The sequence below is a fragment of the Mustela nivalis genome (assembly GCF_964662115.1).
Source record: "Mustela nivalis genome assembly, chromosome: 14".
Classification (NCBI taxonomy): Eukaryota; Metazoa; Chordata; class Mammalia; order Carnivora; family Mustelidae; genus Mustela; species Mustela nivalis.
In genome coordinates this window covers 8733595-8753118 of record NC_139033.1, presented here as the reverse complement: position 1 = coordinate 8753118, position 19524 = coordinate 8733595, and the positions used below count along the sequence as shown (strand labels likewise).

Here is a 19524-nt window from a genome sequence, read left to right as displayed (position 1 = left end):
CGCTCTTCTAGGGCACGACCGGGGTGGCCGGGAAAGTACAGTGTTGTCTTTTGCAGAGCGCTCGAGACACACACAAAAACCCGGAACACGCCCTTAGATTTCTCTACATCCGGGACATACCTACTACAGGTACGTACGCCGCCACCTGAATTACGTATGGCGATGGTCAAGTGGCTTCTTGGCGCCCATCTCGGCTGGAATTCTGGTTCCGGGTTTCCCCCGGCTGATCTCGGTTAAGCGCCTTAACGATCCGGTGCCTCAGTTTCCTCCTCTGTCAAACAGGGATAAAAGTCCGGTGAATTGTGAGCATGAAAAGAGGTCACCTTTGTGGGGTGCTTAACCGAGTGCCTGGCACGCGCACGCGCCTCTTTCACGCCAGCTCTTTTTATTATCGTTGTTACGTGTACTTTGAACGCCGACATCTGCAACATATACATCTTGATTATACGCATCTTGATTGTAAAACAACCAAATGCATCGACATCCGGAACTGTCTGGCGCGTGCACTTCTAGGGCTAAATTGGAAGAGACGTCTGCAGACGGAGCACGCACAAGTGCACGCACACACGCACACACACACCTGCAGGTCCTCGCCCTGAAGCGCCAGCACCCAAAGAGCTACCCCTGGGGACGCACATCTACGGCTCTGTATAGTAGAGCCCACGACGCGGCCCGGCACCCACACCCCCGCGGCCTCTCTCTTGGCTGGTTGCCGCGAGGTCGAATTTGGAAACCAGCGAGGCAGAAAGCGCGCGGACGCCAAGCGTGTCAAGCCTCTTGCAGCGCCCGAAGGCGGCTGCCTGTCTGCTGGCTTAGGGGAAAGGTCAGAACAAGGGTTTTCCTTCTTGGATGGAGGTTTTTTTGTTGTGGTGGTGGGTTTTTTTTTGTTTGTTTGTTTTGTTTTTTTTTGAGGGCCCACGCGCGGGAACTTACCCCACAAAGAAAGAGTGGGTTCCGGACCGCGGAGACCCAGAGGGAGGCTGTGTGTGCGCGCGCGCGCGTGCACAGACACACACGCCCGCTTGCACACACCTCGCTCCTTCAGGCTTGCCCGATCCGGGAGGAGGGAGCGCACAGGGTCGTGACCCCTGCCTCTGCCGGAGCGCGCCCTTCGGCCCTTGCAATTAGCGCCGGGAGGTCAGCAGGAACCCGGACGCCTTTACCCGCGGCTCAAAGCACAGCAAAGGCGACCCCACCCCCGCCCCTCGGCCGGCCTCAGACGCCAGGGCGCAGCCGGGCTTGGAGCCGACCTCCCCCAGGGGCTGGGGCCGGAGGGCTCCGGCCAGCACCCGCATTTGTCACCTTAAATCTACAAATCACGAAGTCGCTCGGCCCTGCAGGCTGCCGCAGCTGACCCCCGCGCGGGCCCCTTACGGACTGCTGCTCCCTCGAGCCGCGGCCTTTGTCCCTGTAGACGCGGCCAGGGTAAAAACCGAAACATTCCAGAGTTCTAAAGTAAGAAAGAAAGAAAGCGCATCCAGGCAAAGGGAAGCCGCATCCAGGGTAGAATGTGAATTATGTAATTTGGGGGAGGCGGGAGTCCTTGCTCGCTCCATCTGCCCACCGAGATCGCACAGGTTATCCCCCGCCCGGCTGGGTCCGGGCGGACTGCGGGGGATTTCTACGCCAAGAAGCAGGGTGCTTGGCCAGAAAATGATGAGAAGGTCCCCCTCCCGGAATTTCCTGACTGTTTGGAAACCCAAAGACGGGAAGGACTGTTTTTCTCATCTGGGGCCCAAAGAAGAGTGAAAGTGATACCCAGGAAAGACAGCCCGGCTTCTTCCGATGCGGGGGGCTGGGGAGCAGGGGTCCGAGAAGGAGGAGAGCGCCGGCTGGGGTGGGGAGGATGAGAAGGGGCAAAGGTGAAAAGCCCAAGTTCCGGAGCCCGGGAGGCGCTGGAATGCCGAGCCAGCGGCGGCGGCGGCCTGGGCGCATTCGTGGGCCAGACAGATAGGTGGCACTCGAAGCCCGGAAAAAAGCCGAAGGCGCCGGCCCCGAGTGGCCTCCGTGGCGGCCGCCGCCACCATAAAGCCCGCGGCGAGATTGCGACCGGCGCCAGGTGAGTAATAGGCAACGAAATCCAGAGAGATTGCGAGCGGTTCACCCCCGGTCCATCAGCGCCACAAGAGTTATTCATTAACATCACTACATACAAATAAGATACACAGGAGATTAAGGGGCGGGGGACAAGGCTCGCCACACGTCTGAGCACTGTCCGAGAATTTCGGGGTGGGGGGAGCAGATATGGGCTTAGAGAAAAGCCTTCCCTCCCTCTCCCAGGCCGAGGCTCTCTGCTTCTGCTCCCCTCCCCCAGAGGCAGAGCGCGCTGGGCCCATCCTGCCCCCGGCCACCTTTCAGGGCCCCAGGCTCCGCCCGGAACCCCTGGGCCCGGCCCGCCCCAGTGGGCCCGCGCCCTGCCATTCTGCCGGCTCTCGGGGGACCTAGCGTCCCAAAGGTCCCCGGTTCCTGCAAGAACCCCACCCTCCAGCTCCGACCCTGGTTGGTTGCCCTCTCACCCCGGGGGACAGCCCTGGAGAGGGTGTGGGGCTCCCCATGTGCCTGGATGCAGAAGCAAGGGGCTCGGCCCCCCTCTCCAAAAGGTCCCGACCTCGATCCGCTTCCAAGTACAGGAATAGGGAGGGGAGGGCGATCCTCCTCGCAGGCCATTCAAGAGGCCCGAAGGTGACAGGGACTTGGGGCCGGGCTGGCGGGCTCCAGGGAGGGGGGGGAGGGAGGCAGCCGCCAGGCAGGCTCCGGCTGGGTCCTCACGTCACGGCCCCCAGGGCCAGAAAAGGCCGCGAGAACCTTCCCTTGCCCCCTCCCCCCGCACAAATACACCTCCGCCGGGGGTGGGGACGCTAGGAAACCAAAAGACGGTCACGGCCGCGCTCTTCTTTATTGAATGTTTCAAAAATAAATTGAGCTTCAAAAGGCAACTGCCCAAACAGCCTGGAGGGCTGCAGGAGGGTGCCTTGTCCCTGGGAGGGGGTGTCAACTATACTTTTCCCTTGCGGGGAAAACTTGCCTCCTCTCTCGCGTGACACAGCTAAGTCTGCGCGGAGCCGACCGCACTCCGCAGGCACGCCGGGGCGCCTAGGGTCAGCGGGGTCCAAGTCCCGACACCGGGGACCTCGGGGGGCGTTCGGGCCCGGCCGTTTCTCCCACAACCCGGAGGGTCCCTGCCTTGCCAAGCCAGGTCTGGCAGCGAAAAGATTTTTTTTTTTTTTTCTTTTTTTGCACACTGGTTCAAGATAGCTTTGCCTTGCGTTTCCCATACCGACGTGCGAAGGGAGAGCGAGCCCAAAACGAAATCGTCCAGAGTCCTCAAAACTTATTCTTGGTCGGATTCGTGTGGGAACCACGGACTTAGGGGAGCAGAGCATTCTTTTTCCATTAGAACTTAAGTATCTGAAATTGCTGTTCTACCCAATTCTAATCAGCCCTCTTTCCGTCTCTCGTTTTGCTCCCTAATTTAAAGGAAAAGTAATTTCAGATTGGAGCGGCTCCCTTCGCCCCAGTAAGGGACTTTTGTTTTTAGCTTTGCCACTTGAGTGACAGCTCATTTGGGTTCCGTGGGGGCGGTCTTAATGACTTAAAGGCAAAGCAAGGGGGGAGAGACGAAGCAAGCACCGACAGAAAGACTCCTCTAGCAGCAAAGTTTTCTCAAGAAAACACTTAACACGAGGCCCACAGACATTTCAATAAAAATTTATTGAAATTTCAATGATGTTTTAAAGAGGGAAGAAGAAATACAGAAAACCAAAGAACTCATCCACAATTATAACACAAAATATACCTTCATGAATTTTTGTCTTTAAACCATCTCTCAGCACCTGACTTGTGAACTGTGACTCTCTATAGGCACCAATTCAAAACACCACCAATACTGAAGACAGTAGTCAATCCCACTCCGTTTTGAAGAAATCAGACTAGCAAATACAAATACAAAAGAAAAATTAGAAAGTCAAACCACAGCCTCTGCACTCCCTACCCCCCCCCAAACCCACCCCTAAGCAATCTCAGAACCACACTTGGGGTGTTTTAAGGAATTTAAGGTGAGCTGGGATGTGGCATCACCTCCCCAGTTTGGGATGACATAGGCAATGGCACCTTCCATCACTCTTGGACATTTAAAAAAAAAAAAACAGCTTTTTTTTCCTTTTTTTTTTTTTTTTTTTTTGCAGGCAACTCTTGAAAGTGTGTTGGTGTCGGTGCAGGAAAGTGTTTTCTGGTTTTAAAAGCGATCCTTTACCTTGAAATAAAATTGACGAAAGCAAAACAGGACGACAAAACCTGACAGCTGCGACCCTATTTACATAGAGCTATGTACAACGTCAATAAATTAAAGGTTTAATTTTCCGAGCATTCATATTCTACCTATTTACAAGAGTTATCAAATAATTACATAAATACTTTGTCTAATAGTCTCGCTTCTTCTTTATTATTTTTCTTAAAACCTTGTTATTGCATATACAGGAAAGAGAACGAACTGACAGAGGACATAAATCCTGCTACATAGCTTAGATAAAATAAATTCATTTTTTGTGTTTTCCCCACCCCTTCCCTTTAAATCCTCCCCCTTGGGGTTGCCGTTGGGAGGGCAGAGAAGGGGGGGAGGGGAGAAAGGTGTGGGGTCATGTTTTCTCTCTAAAAGCAAGCATTTCAAAATAAAACCCACAAATACATTACTGTGGAACATGCAAGGAGAGACCTATAGCGGCTCTTTAAACATCACAAGAATATTAAAAAGACACAGATTTCCTTAATAGAGACCAAACAAGGTGGCAATGACTTCCCTCCCCACACAACGCTGCTCAGTCATTTATTTAGAACTGATACGCAAGTCACTATAAAGTTTTTAATCTTCACAAACAGAATCATGTTTATGTATTCATTTGTCCCCAGTATATATATCTATATATATATTTTTTAAATTTTCTTTTTGTTTCTACTTGACACGGTGAAGGAAAAAAATATATAAATCTGCACTGGGGGAGAAGCCTTTCAACACCTCCCCTCCTGGTGGGCCTGGCTACCTTTTGCTTCCTTCCCATAGCTCCCAGACCAGCCTGGCTGGAGGTGCTCTGGTCATAAAACGCTTTTGCTCCCACCCCAAACAGCTCCACGAAACAGACATTTCTGAGCCCCAGAATCTGAACCAGATCCCGGATATATAAACCACGCCAAGACGACAGGGCCTGTTTCTAGCACATTCTCTAGAGGGAGTCCGGCACCCCTTCCCAGGCAGGACTGCACAAAGAAGCGGCCAACCCCCCTGAGCGCCCCGTGGTTTATTTTACATCCAACAAAGTGCACGGCAGACTGGACTGGGCTGGAATGAAGAGATTTTTCTAGGGAGGGGTTTACGGGGACCCGCTGCGGGACCTGTCCGGCTTGGCTTCCAAGCCGCTGACCAACCGCTGGATGTTCTGCAGTTCGCTGGTGGCCGCCTCCTTCTCGGGGCAGAGTTTGGGCGACAAGGACACAGAGCTGGAGGAGAGCGTGGAGGAGCGGCTGTTGAGTTCTGAGCCTGAGTCCACGGCCACCGAGGCCGGGCTGGCGGCCAGCGCGGCGGCTTTGCCGTCCAGGGGCCCCGCGGCCGCGGCCATGGACGGCAGGGCGGTGGCGAGCAGGCTGCTGCTGTCCGGGACCGGCATGGGGATGGAGTAGGGGCTGTAGCGCAGCCGCGGGCGCATGGTGTTCAGGTTGAGGAAGGGGTGACGGTGCACGGAGCTGGAGGCCGCGGCCGAAGACGCAGCCGCGGCGGCTGCCATGTACGTGTAGGGGTAAGGGAACAGGCTTCCGAAGGGCGACATGGCCAGGCCCTGCGGGGAAGGGTGGGGAGGAGGCAGGAGAGAAACGCAGGCGGTGAGCAGGGGTTGCGCGACGGGGAGGAGCCAATCGCCAATCTCCTCCGTCCATCTACCCACCCCCAACCCCACCACCTCCACCCTGGGACCTCTGGCAAATCCTTGATCTCTTGCACGGTGGTGGTGGTGGGGGGGGGGGGGACACTCAAACTTCCTTCTCTAGGTCCACCTGCCTCCCTAGGCCTCAGCGTTCTTGGTGTGGGGGGGGGGGTGTGGAATCCAGAGCAATACTAAATAGTTCATGCAGTGATTGGGACTCTGGATATTAAATGAGCTGAGGCCTGCAATGTGCTCCACGGGGCACCTGGCCAATAGAACTGCTAGAAATTCTCCCACTGGGGGGTCAGCTGTTGCACCTGTTAAATGGGGCGGCAGTCTAGGTCAGCCACAGCTAAGGTAGCTGACTGAAAACTGCCACAGGGCATACATTATGGAACATACATTTCCTTCATTCTTCCTCCCCCACCTCCAACACAGCCATCCCACTCTAATTCCAGAAGTTTCTCAAATGAGGGGAAAAAAAAAATCTAGAGATGATCGTTAAGCTAAAGGAAATTGGGGGTCGAGGGTGCAAAAGGCATTTGCTCTAAAGACTAAGAAATCACCCAGCCTGATATTGGTGTTTCAGATGGAGAAACTGAGGTGAGCCCCAGAGGAGCAGAAAGTCCCTCCCTCGGTGGCAGAAGCAGAATTTAAAATGTAGGCACCCCAGCCTGGGCTGGGCTAGTTCTCTCTGACCCTGGCCTTGGGGTACCATTAATACTTGTGTGCCCAGGCAGCCTCTCGCCCACCTGTCCACAGCCCACTTAGGACAAGGTGACCCAGGAGGGGCTCACAGACAGGAGAGCAATGGGAAAAGGCCAGAAGCCAGCCAACCCTGTTCTCAGTTCCCTCATCCCCCCCAAGAGGGGAGGACAACATTGCTTCTTGGCTCAGAGAAGGGAGACGAATGTACTCAGACAAAACAAAGGAAAGGACGTGCAGAAAACCCCACAGAACCTCGTCGCTGGGTTCAGAGCGTTTCCAGAGGCCCAGGACTTTTCCCCAGCTGCCCTGCACCCCAGCACAGCTGTCTGAACCACACAGAGGCTGCCAGGCCTGCCCCTATCCTGACATTTCCCACTAGGCACAAACTGTTAACCCTTTGGGGGACAGGGGACAAGGTTCCCACTGGCAGGAAAGGTTCAGGACTCAACTCCCACCCCAGGAGAGTCAGCTCCCCTCCCCAGGCCATGGTCCCCCCCTTGTCTGATTCCTGGTGGCTGGTTGGCTAGGAGCCATTTAAGAGATAAGAGACATTCCCACTTTGAAGCTAGAATCAGAGACCCTGAAAAAAGCCCTGGGGTAGAGTCTCTGCTCCAGCACTTACCAGCTGTGTGACTTTGGATAAGTTACCCAACATCTCTGGGCCTCCGCCACCTCCTCTATTAAGTGGAGGTGACGGTAGGGCCACTGAAGTCAGAATAGACCAAATGTGACCTCAGTGCTAGGTACAGCTTCACTATCATTACTACTACCCAGCTACTCTACCGTAAACAGTCCTGAACTTAGGAAAGAATTTTTTTAAGCTTTTGGGGAAAGTGTGAGATTATGCCGAGGCCATGAGGTTAACTCTTGGCCTTAACAATTATTACTAGTATTATCATTGTTCTTCTTCAAAGCTCCTCACCGAGGGGCTCTGGGTGAGGGTCTGGGAAACCATGGAGAGCGGGGGTAGAGCCCTCATTATTACCTGGGAGGCCAGGACATGCTGCTGGAGGTGGAAAGGCAGGGTGGCCGCCGACGCCCCCGACAGTCCCTGCGCCGCGGCGGAGGCCATGGCCGTGGAATCCAGGCCCGAGACGCCGGTGGAGGCCCCGGACACGGTGGCCAGCAGGGGCCCCATGCCCGCTGCCATGCTGGAGAAGGCGCCCCCCATGGCGAACTGGCCGGGGTGCAGGAAGAGCGGGTGCCCGTTGAAGAACTGCTGGCCGGCCAGGCCCGGGGCGAAGCCGAGGCCCGGCAGGGGGCCCTGGCCCAGGTGTGCGGCGGCCGCGTCCGTCTGCACCGTGAGCGGCGCAAAGGCCTCTTTGCCCGGCAGCGCGCGCGCCTCCTCGGCCTTGGACGTGGCCGCGCCCTCGCGGCCGGGGCTCCGGCGCTCCTCCGCGCCCAGGCCGCGTGTGCTGGACGAGATGGTGGCCGGGCTGTGGCGCGAGTCGGGCGACGCCTTGTCCAGCCGCCCGGCGTCCCGAGGCCGGCCGCCGGGCTCGGCGGCGAAGAGGTGCGCCTTGACCGCGGGGCTGCCCTTGTCGCGGCAAGGCTCCTCCGACGTGGTCGTGGAGATCTTGGCCGCGTCGCAGGCCTCCGGGCCGTGCTCCTCTTTGCTGTCGGCCTCGGCGTCGCTCTCACCCTCGCTGGGACACAGATCTACCAGAGGACACGGGAACAAAAGCCAAGCGGAAGGACGTGAGCTCCAATCGGGGCTAGTGGAACTCCAGCCCGGCCATTTACAAGCTGGGTGGTCCCTCCGCACACCCCTTAAGCTCTCTGTGCCTCAGTTTCCTCATCTGCAAAGTGGGAGCGATGATAGCTCCCAACTTTAGTGGGATGTATCAATAAACTAGCAATGAATGAGTTTAAAATATTTAGGTCGAATGAACCTCTTCTCCCAACCGCTAGTGGATTTTACTATTTTTTACAATCATCCATTGAGCTCCTCCTGTGTCAAAGCTTCCCCGCCCACCCCCGTCTTTCCCGACTCCATTGTATTTCCTTTTCTTAACACACTCTGCGGAGCCTTCTGTGTGCCCCTGTCCCCGCAGACAGAGATGGGAGCAGCCTGCTGCTCACTGCCCAGACACAATCACAGATTCTCTTTTGCTGTCACCACACCCTCTGTGGGTGTCCTACCAGAAAAAAAAATTAAAAAAAAATAAAAAAAGAAAAGAAAGAAAGAAAAAGGGATCCAATTTTATGTGTAAAGTTTAAAAGAATGGCAGTCATAATGGGCTTTCATTTTGATTAACTTAAAAACAGGTTTCCTCCCCTTGAGAGGGAGAGAAATAAATAGTGCTTGCTCTTTAAACACAGGAACTAACTGGGGATTTGAACCTTCTTGTCCCCCCCCCCCCCCCCTCAGATCCCTAGGGCTCTGATTGCTCTCCCAGTGCCCACTGCTGCTCTGGGGCTGGATGTTTTCTCAGCCACCTTCCTTGTTCCAGGTGGCACAAAGAATCCCTTGCCTCTCCCCCTATGTGCCCCCCAACACATTTAAATCTAGAGCTCAAAGATAGTCAAGACGTCAGCAGTTGCTTGGTTGGAGACAGTGGAGGGACAGAGACCTAAGTGCTTGACACAAGTTTTCAAGGCTGGCTCCACAGAGTTGAAACATGCAGACACCCCACCCTCAGCCAAATCAAGGTTTGGGGGAAGGGGTTCTGAGCTCTCCTGTATACAATTTCCAGAGGGGGACATACCTGGCCACATTTTTGGAACTTTGGCTCTTGCTTAGAAGCTTCTAGAAGCACCTGGCATTTTTGAAGGGCCGGTTCCCTGGTGGGCGCCCTGCCCCCAACTCTCCCAGATACCCACCCCTCACTCCAGCACCTCCCCTCACAGACCTGGAGTGGAGAAGAAACCAGAGGTGACCAGGCCTACCTTTGAGGTTCGAAGTCCCTACAGTGGAGACAGCGGGAGATGAGGACTGAGCAAAGCAGTTGAAGGCTGCCTGTTCGCTGGAGGACTCGTCTGAGGTGCCATTCTCCTTTTTGTGTCTGTCATCGAACACTCTCATGGACTGTAGGGTGAGCTGTTTTCTGTGGCAGAAGCCCACACCCGTCATTACAGACCAAAGGTACATCTAGACCCCTCCCCTTTGTTTGCCTCACCCTCTCCAAAGACCCGGCCTGGGCTCACCTCACCCTGCCCACCACCTGTGGACAACACATCAAGTGGTCTCGGACACCTGCTTGCTCCAAGGCAGCCACAGAGACCCAAGCATGGTTCTTGACGCTGTAACTAGGCTGAAGAGTGTAGCACAGGATGGGGAGGGGTGGGGGTTGGAGGAAGGTGCCTTTTTTTTAGGGAAAAGCCATGGGCCAGAGACAGGTGAATGGCAGGCCTTACAGAGAAGGAGGGGACCTGGGTGCCCAAACTGGTGAGCACCAGGAGCCTACACACTCCTGACTCGACTCCTTGCTAAGACTGGGAGGAAGTGGCTTCCTTCATGGTGCACGTTAATTGTTTTACCAGCGCATTAATTAATCGTAACCAGAGTAAAAAAAAAAAAAAAATCCATTTAGATGTTAGAAATTCTTTTTGCCATGCTCACCCCCACCCCGCAAGGGGATAGGTTAAAGATCTAGACTGATTTACTGGATTTTAGAAATTCTTTGAAAGCCGGTGGGGGAGGGGAGAGCGTCTTCCATACACTCTCCAGCTGTCTGCTTCACGCAAAATGATACAAAAACCCATGAAGGAGGGAGCCACAGACTTCTCAAGGGACCTCAGTTCTGTCTGATGGTATTTGCAAGACAAGACTGCAAAAATTCCCAAGTATTTTGTGAATGGTTTAGTCCTTTCCTGGGACCTGCCTGGGATGAACCTCAATTAATTAGGAATTAACAGGCATCTCTATATAATTTGTTATCCCTGACACTTTTCTTTCCAGAGACGAGAATGGCGTGGCCTAGTTCATCTCCTTTAAGGTAACCAGTAGGAGGCAGGAAAAAGTACAGTGTCTTGAGGTCCACAGGCAGGGGGAAGGGTGGGAGTAAATTATTTCCCACTGCCCCCACCCCTCCAACTACTACAGATGTGCCTGCAATTCCACTTCTAACGGATGAGATCTGGGCCCCAGAAAAGTGATTCTCCAAATTATCTGAGAAAATAATACAGAGTGTCTCCACTCACCTTTTTTCTCTCCTGCCATTTCCAGTGTCCCGGAAACCTTTTGCAAAAGGGTTGTTGTCTATTTTTAGCTGGGTTATCTAGAGAAGGAGACACAAGCAAGCAAGAGACATTGGCCTCATTTTCCAGAATGTGGTGTTGCCCCCCAACTCTTTCTACTAGAGATCTGACGGCCCGAAGAACTCACCCGGCTATGCCGGGCTGAAGACAAGAAAGAGGACATCACAGTCTGCCAGTCAGAGGGGACCAAGAGAAAAATCAAAGCAACTGTACCAATGGCTTGCATCTCCCATAGGAAGCCAAACCAGGGATTCCAGACTGAAATGAGACTGTCTAGGAAATGCCTCATTCTGTTCTGTAGCAGCCTTGAGAGCATGCACTGAGAAATGGAAAGATTGTCAAAAGCTGTCCACAGGACAACCTGTAGATCTTAAAATTGTGCTTTCATTTTTTTTTAATATAGCACAATTAATCATAAAATAGGTTATGGCATATTTCCTACCCCCCCCACACACATCCCACAGCACGCACACCAACTTTTTCTATGAAATCTAATTAAATGATTTATGGGGTTTTCACTACCCTTGTGCCAGAATGGGTTTGATTTTTTTGCTGGGTTTTGTGGGGAGGGGGGAGGGTTGAGGAATTACAATATTGACAATTACAGATGTCGAAGGACTGAATGACCACTGAAAACATTTGTTTTCATTTATCTGCTCTGCCACCACCATTAGGTTGGAGAAGGCCTCTGGCTTCTCTGTCTGATCAGAAATGGTACATTTTATTATTACATTAACAACTTACATTCACAGGGTTCTGGGTCTAGAGGAAGCATGTTATTTTGTTTGCATGCTGGGGCAAAATGCCATAGTATGTAATCTTTCAAAGCCCTTCCCTTTGAGGGGGGGTCAAAAAACACATGATATACACAGATTTCCCCAGAGGTGGGAAAAAGGCCCCTTGGATGGATTCTTGTTTCTTGGAATAAACTCCTGTATTTAAGACTGCTGGTGTCTCAGTCTCCGGATTAAGGAAACATACCTGAATATCCCCACAGGGCCAGCCAGAGGACCCACCCACGGTGACCCTGAGTTCAAGATACAAGGTGTTGTCAGATAACCAAGAGTCACTTTCTCTGTGTGTCTCTGTGCACATGCCCATGACCTTCAAACCACCATAACTTTATATACCAGGGGCTGCCTGCTGTTCCATTTGGGGGTACTCCTAATCCCGGGTCTGAGGCCCAAGGGAGGAAAAGCCTTCCAATGAAGTGATTTTGACTTTGGTCATCTCATCTCAAAAGCCTCAGACAACTCGATTAGCATGACCCCGGTGATCAGAGGAGGTTTTTCCAAACACACACACACACACACACACCATAAAAAACACAGCAGCATAAAAGGTAATAAAAACCAGACCAGCTACTCGGGATTTCTGGCTAGGGGAGAAAAGCTGCTCTCCAATGGGATTCTCCTTCCAAGATCCCAAATGGCTTTTACCTTCAATTTTTAGAGGGGTTCCTTTAGAACCTGGAACCTGATATTTGATCCTTCCTCCTGGAGGAGAAGGGGCTGAGCCTCAAAACAAGAGAAAGCCCCCCCCTGGGGGAGCGGATGTCAGCCCAGAGGAGCAAAGTTAGTCTGACCTCTTTTCGCTCCGTGTGGGATTCCTAGCTGGTCAAGTTTTTTGTTTTGCTTTGTTCTGTTTCTTCCCTGCCTCTTGGGATGGCCCAGACCCCCTTTCCCCAAAAGCTCCATGGAAGAGCCAAATCACAGAAGAAAAACCTCGGACTGCTATCCCTAATCTTTCCTAACTTTCTCCACCTCACCCCGGAGCGGCCTTTGGCGGGAGGGGAAAAATACCACCCTTAAAAAGAAAAGCGCCTTTGGTTACCTTATCGTTCTGGTATGCCGTCACAGCGATGAATTCGGTTTCGGGGAACAAGTAAGTCCGAAATGTACTATAAGGAAGTTTCAAGATGTCATTGGCTCTCACAATGTGGAATCGAGGCTGGTATTTGTGCATGGAATTCAATATTGTCTGCGGGGAGGAAGCGGGGAGGCAGGGACGAGGGGAGACATCAGAAAAAAAAAGGGGGGGGTGGTTTAGTAGGACCAACGGGACCTCAGGACCCCTGCCAGGCTGACGTCTACCCCACCGACGGCTTAGGCCAAGCCCACCTCCTCGGAGCACCTCTTTGGGCACATTCCGCTCCACAGACATCCTCTTCTGGAGAATCCAAATTGCTCTTCAATTTCCAAAGGGTACCCCCCACCCTCACCACCTAAGGTCCGTTCATACCTTGAACCCTAGCCTACCTGAGTACCAAAACTATAATTCCCCTGCCACGTTGCGTGATCACTTGGGAAGGCCAAAGTCTTAAAAGATAGAGAAAAACATGCATTTTAATTTACAAAATGATTCAGTCCTTTAAGCGCCCACTAATTGACGAGCCCAATCCACTTAAAGCCCTGAAAGGTTGAACTCTAGAGAGGGAATATTTATGCCTTAATCAAATCAAGGGCTTCAAAGGCAATCCTGGCCCGCTGAAGATACTTCCGTGCCATTCACTCTTCTGGGGCCTAATCTCTCTGCTGATTCCTCCCTTATCACTCAGCTTTATTTTACTGAAATGTTGGGGAGAGGTAGGGGGCTGGGGGCAAAAGGTGTTTTGATTTTTATAAGCAATTCTGGTCTCCTAAAAGTTTCTAAGGACTCTCCCACGGAATCGGTTTCTATACACTCCCAATACACACAGACACGCACAGCAATTTTCATCCTGGAGAACTCCAGCCTCATTTCTAGTAAACCTGACTTCCACCTCAGGCCCATATACTTTTTTTCACAAAAGAAAGAAATCTCTCAAAAAATGCAGTCACCCCTTTAACAATTGTAGCCCTTGGTTAAAACTCCTTAACCTTAAAACTCCCACGAGAAATAATATGGCTGGGTTCAAAACAGAAGTTTTCAGAGAGCTCAGCACCAATCCCTGGAGAACACGGAACTTTAAAATGGATTTTGTTATCTTAACTGGTTTTTAACTTCACTGTCAGCCATTTACCGAGATCTGGGACTACCACAGAACGTCAGTGTTCTGGCCCTCTATTCTTTCTTTCTTTTCTTTTCTTTTTTTTTTTTTTTAAAGGAACGCCAGGCCTTCCATTATCCGAAGAGAAACACTCGGGAATCCTCTCTCTGGCTGTTTCGGATCGAACAACTTTGCTATGCTTAGCAACAGAGAGCAAGGGAGAGGTCTGAGCAGAAACTGGTGATTTTTGCAAGGAGAGGGGAAGCACTGCCTTTGCTAGGGTGAGGAAAGAGGAAATTTTACTGACAAGAGCGGGAGCGGTGAAAACTTACAAATCCGTGTTTGTCCGAAATGTTGTTGGTGAGTTTCAGTTTGTGGAAAGTGACAACTTTGGACATCCACTGTTCCCCCGTAGCAGGGCTGTCTGGGTGAATGTACATTCTCTTTGGCATTTCAGGGTCAGCCTTACCCGCCACCATCCACCGAGAATTATGAAATTTATATCGACAGTCATCAGCAGCTATAATGTCCATCAACAAGATATATTTGGCCTTTTTATCCAACCCAGAACATCTTACTTTAAATGGAGGAAACATTCGCCTACAATTGGAGGGAAGAGAAAACAAGAGAAAAGAAAAAGAAATCACTCAGACTCTGGGGTCAGATTCCTTATTTACCCTAAAATGTTTAAATCAAACTTAAAACTTTTCTATTGTGATTGACTGATGAGGCTTTGGTGTCAGAGGAGGGCTACTCAGTGCAGAATCGTATCCCTTCCACGTCCCAAGCATTGCATATGCCCAGTTTCTCTATCCGGGAATGCCCCAAGGTTCAAAACAAGTGAATATTGCCCTACAATTCTTTGCAGTGTCTAATACTTTCTCCACAATTTTTTCCTCTTGTAGGACTTCACAGATGGCCCTCTTTGCAGACAAATTCTTGCCTGTGCTCCTCCCCTTTGAGTGTCTACTTCTAAACAGCTTGGAGTAGCATTTTAGTAAAGTTGAGGTCAGTCAAGGCTAGAATTTTCCACCACTCCACTGATGAGAATATGTTAAACTTATCAAGGAAATATACCGCCACCCTCCCCTACGGAACAGGAATCCCGCCGCTGGCAAAATGAAAGCGGCCTTCGTGAGTTCTCAAAACGAATTTTGTAGCGCGGGCTGGACTCCTGGGCCTGATAACTAATTCGCCTAACACGCGGGCTAACCGCGTTTCTCCCATGGCTCAGATCGGCCCCAAACTGACTTTTACTTCCCAGGAGTGTTGGCCTTCTAGAGTCTCGGCTGAAAAGGAAGCACTTTGATGTGAAACTGAGGAAACGTCTCCTGGGTTTGAGAAATTTTCTGCCAAACGCTGGCCTCCTTTTTAGCTAGGATAGACACTGAAAGCTCAAGACACGAAGAGAGGAATTTTGTTTTTATTCTTGTAATATTGAGCCTTCATATGGGCTTCAAGGCCATAAAAAAAGAATCAGTGATTTTAAGGGACAGGCAGGTTTCGGTCAGGCAAGGACCTTGTGAAAGTTATATGAAATATGGTTGATAAGATTCACACGTAAAAAACCAGCATGTGTGTCTCCACTGGCTCCTTGAATCTGCGAACATAATCTTAATGATCCAAAATTGCCTCAACTCTCCCTCGGATTACAGACACGTGAATCGGTGTGGACACACAAACCCAAATTTCTCTGTGACCCTTCCAGAGGCACACTCAGGTGCCCCTGCAGACCCAGAGGCTGGCTGGAGGGCAGAAAGGGCAAGTAGAGAGCCTAGTGTCAGGTCTCCCACGACCACACTAAAGAAAAGGGTGTCCAGTTGTTCTCTCTGAGAACAAAATGAGACAAACCAAACAGAACATCAACAAAAATATAGGCATAGAAAGGTTTGCCACAGTGAATTTCCTGGAGTGGGGTGGGTTTCTTTCTTCCTGCAATCGTGTCTGTGCTCCCTTGAAGAGAGTCTATCCAGCCTGTTGGGAAATCCAGGAGCAGAGCTAGGTAGGAGAAACGACCCCCCCTGCAGACGTCCAGGTAAGCCGAAATTTCCTGCCACAGAAACAGGGCCGGAGAATGTCTACACACAGTTCGGAGGACCTAAGTTTTTCTTTAAGCCCAAATTAACTGGCAAACCAATCGTGCTGGGAACAGATAAAGGGAAGGGGTGGGAAGGGAGGGGGAAGTGCAATAGTTTGGGGGGGGTCTGCCACTTGCTTACCTTCCCGACTTGGTAATGACCATCTCCGTGCCCCGCTTGTGGAACTGATCCCAAAGTTCTTTGGCCTCGAGGTGCACCTTGGGGTCATCCTCCACTTCTTCTTCGGGCTCCATGGTCTTCAGAGGCCTCAGATGCGCCTGGGGCCCCAGGGACGAGAAAGGGATGCCAGTCTCAGCCGCCCCCACCAATTGATCCATGATCGGCTTGGCCAGGGCGCCCGGCAGCGAGAGCGCCGCCGCGCCGTTGGGAGGCAGCGTCAGCGCGGGGAAGAAGGGCGGCTGGTGACCCAGCACCGCGCTCATGGCGAAGTCCGGCGCCCGGTGAGGTAGGAACGGATGGTAGGCCATGCTTGTCCCAGGAATGACCGGATCTCTCATGGAGAGGCTCATCCACTCCAGGCGGGGCGCTGGGCTCCAGCCGGGGACAAGTCCTCAGCTGCTGTTTGGTTTTGTTTTTGGTTTTTAACAGCAGCACATAGTTTGAAAAAAAAAAAAAAGAAGAAGAAAGAAAGAAAAGAAAAGAAAAAGAAAGAAGAAACGGGGGGGACCACCACTCTAGCACTCTAGGGAAGAGGGAGGAAAAGTGTCTTTTGGGGAGGGGGATGCCGCTTTCAAAGAGGACAAGGCGAGAAGTCAGGAGACATAGTCGCTTGGGTGACTGTCCTTGTGCCTGGCGTTTTTTTAAAAAGCCGCTCCTGGAAGTCGGTTTCACGGGGCGAGGGGAGCGAGCAGGGTCTCACCCGCGCCCGAGCCCGCGGCTTCGCCGAAAGAGACACCGCAGCCCCAGGTCCCGGGAATGGCTCCCCAGCCCCCAGTTCTTTGTTGCAAATGCGAACCGCTCCGCTCGGAGACTTTTTACCTTGTCTTCTCCTTCTTCTTCCCCGCCCCCCTGTCTGTCTTCCTCTCCCTCTTTTCTCGCTGGAGGCGCCCGCAGTTGCGCTACACCCGGCTTCCCCAGCGAGCGAGAGAGCGGAAAAGTCTCTCGCCTTAAAAAAAAAAAAAAAAAAAAAAAAAGCCAACAACAACAACTCTCTGATTTAAGCTCTCTTCTACCAGCGCTATCAAAACTTGAACAGCAAACTGGCTTCCGTTCGCCCTCCTCCTCCTTCCTCTGCTCCGGAGCCTCCGGAGGGTGTCTGGGTTGCAATCGGAGTCCTGCCGTGCTCTCCTCCCGCGCCTGTCTTCCTTGTCCTAAAACGTGAGCGAAATCGCTTCCTAAATCTGCGTCCAGACGCGCAGGGCAGGGAGGATTTAGTGGAGGGAATGAAGGGGGAGAGGGGGAGAGAGAGAGGGAGAGAGAGAGAGAGAAACAGAGTGGAGAGCGGGGGACGGAGTGGGAGAGGGAGCGCGAGCAGAGGGAGGGAGCGAGAGCGAGCGAGCGAGAGCTCCGCGCCACCCTCCTCCGCCTCTAGAATTCCCCGGGCGTCTGCTCGGCGGCTCTAGAAGGTCGGGCTCTGCTGTGGGCTGCGGGGAGCCGGAGGCCTCTTGATTGGCTCTTTGACGCTTTCGGACCAATTGTGTTGCTGCATAGGCGTGGTTTTCACAGGTCGAGTGCTGGGGGATAGAGCCGAGTTATAAAAAGAAGGTGTCGGAAACTGTAACGTCGCAGCGCCGCATCGGTACTACTGCCTGTCCTGTGAATATGTCAACATGATCAGAGGGAGGGCGGGGAGCCACAGGGGAGCGCGCGCAAAGTCGCCTCTAGGTGGCTTATCGAGAGATCGCTGCAGCCCCGGAGCTCGCTCGCCGGCGCTGGCTCAGCCCACGTCTGAAATGCCTCAGTCATCCAGCCCGGGATCGAGGGAGGAGGCAGGGCCCCGGAGGAAGGGGGAGGAGGAGGGAGTGAGTGCGCGAGCGAGCGAGCGAGCGAGCCAGGCCAGGAAGGCGGAGAGCGCGCCGGGCGCCGGGCAGGGGCGCTCGCCTCTCGCGCGCAAGGCTCGCCTCTCCTCTCCCGGCCGGCACCGCCGTTTCTGCGTGCGGCTCACCCGCTCACGGCGGCCCGGGGAGAGCCAGGCGGGCGGCTGAGTCCCCCGCGAGCTGCCATTCCGCCGCCGGGCGCCACAAAAGGCGGCAGCGGCGGAGAGGCGAGCGCCGAGACTCCGGGCTTGCGTGCTCCCTAGCCCCACGTGGAGCCAAGCTCCGCCCGGCCGCCGCTGAAGGGCTCCCGAGCTCGGGTGGCTCTCGGCGCCGGGCTCCCGGCATCTGGGCTCGTGGGGTTCCGGGACACAGGCTTGCTGGGGGAGGGGCTCCCTCTTCCCCCGTCCCCACCCGAAACTCTGGGCGGAGACCCGAACACCCCGGCACTCCTGCACGCGGACTCGCGCCAGCACCCTGGGACCCAGCCACCCGCGGGAAAACACGTACACGCAAACACGTACACAGCCTGCGCCGCTGGCCCTGGCTGCGCTCCCCCCTCCCCCGGGGAGGCGGACTCGGGGGTTTTTTGGAATGGATTTACCAGCCCTTTTAGGTCTCTCTTCTATCTGAATCCGGGCTCCCCGGGAGTTCCACCTGAATGTGTGCTTGAGTGTAGAGCAGAGAATGGAGACCCGGACAGAAGGAGCGCAGCAAGCTACTGGGCTCTGGGCCTGCCCCCGCGGAGCCGCTGCCCTCACCTCCCAGGCCGCGGGCGAGCTGGTAGGGGGAGGTACGTCCTCTTTGTATCTTCTCCAGGCATCCCACTTATCTCTCCGGGCACCCGGGGACTTATCTCACCAGAAGTCGGGGGTGAATTTGTAAAACAAACCGTGATACGCCCCCACCCCAGAGGCGAGGTGGCTGTTCCAGTTCAGGTAGGGTGGGGGCGTCAGCGAGGGTGGAGTGGAGGGAGGTCACTCACGAATCAGACCTGTCGCGGAACGGATATCTGTTACCGCAGGCAGGTCCCTGTCTGGGTCAGAGGAGTCCCCAAACCCGCATTTCTCGCTTGGGGGGGGGGGAGGTGCAGTGAGTTAGGCCCTCCCTGCTTAGATGGAAGGAAATCTTGGGGAGAATGTTCTTTTACCCTTCCTGAGTGGAGAGCTTCCTCGAGTGGAAAGGAAAGGAGGGCTGGTTTCGGGGCCTAGGGGGTTAAGAAAACCAAGGCTTGGGGTGTGTGTGTGTGTGTGTGTGTGTCTGTGTCTGTGTGTGTCTGTGCGTAGACAGCCAGATCCGTCCTTTCTCATTTTGCCTTGCGGACCCCCAAACCCTCAGCCCCCACACTCCGAAGTGGGAGCAAGTGGAAGGTGAAAATGCACTTCTTTTGTGAGCCAACCGCCTCGAGATAGGGGCGGAACTTTCGAGGCGACAAGCTTTTTCAGCCTCGCATTTTTGACGCACATGGTTAAGAGCGCTTGGCGTCAGCGCTAAGAATTCCCTGAAGTCACCGGAGAGAATGGAGTGGATTTTCGAACTCTTGTCTGGCTCGCCATCTCGCCCCCTTTTTTCCCTCCTTTCTGCCTGTTTTTTTTTTCTGGCGTCCTCTCGGGGTCTCTCTGCCGAGAGAGAGAAAAGAAAGGCCGCAGGCGCCCACTGTCTTGGCT

The 19524-nt window shown here is 53.4% G+C and overlaps 1 protein-coding gene across 2 annotated transcripts; it reads right to left on the bottom strand.

Moving 5' to 3' along the window:
* Nucleotides 1-3692: 3692 nt before the first annotated feature.
* On the bottom strand, nucleotides 3693-18642 carry TBX3 (T-box transcription factor 3). Of its 2 annotated transcripts, XM_082698249.1 has the most exons (8): nucleotides 16005-18642; nucleotides 14118-14385; nucleotides 13076-13135; nucleotides 12651-12797; nucleotides 10761-10837; nucleotides 9507-9664; nucleotides 7603-8276; nucleotides 3693-5825 (listed from the first exon to the last, which is right to left on the bottom strand). In XM_082698249.1, exons 1-8 carry the CDS (start codon nucleotides 16391-16393, stop codon nucleotides 5364-5366), a joined length of 2235 nt encoding a protein of 744 aa, XP_082554375.1. In that variant the 5' UTR covers nucleotides 16394-18642; the 3' UTR covers nucleotides 3693-5363. The 2 variants fall into 2 exon arrangements, with proteins under 2 accessions (XP_082554375.1, XP_082554376.1); XM_082698250.1 differs by lacking the exon at nucleotides 13076-13135.
* Between the last annotated feature and the right edge of the window lie 882 nt (nucleotides 18643-19524).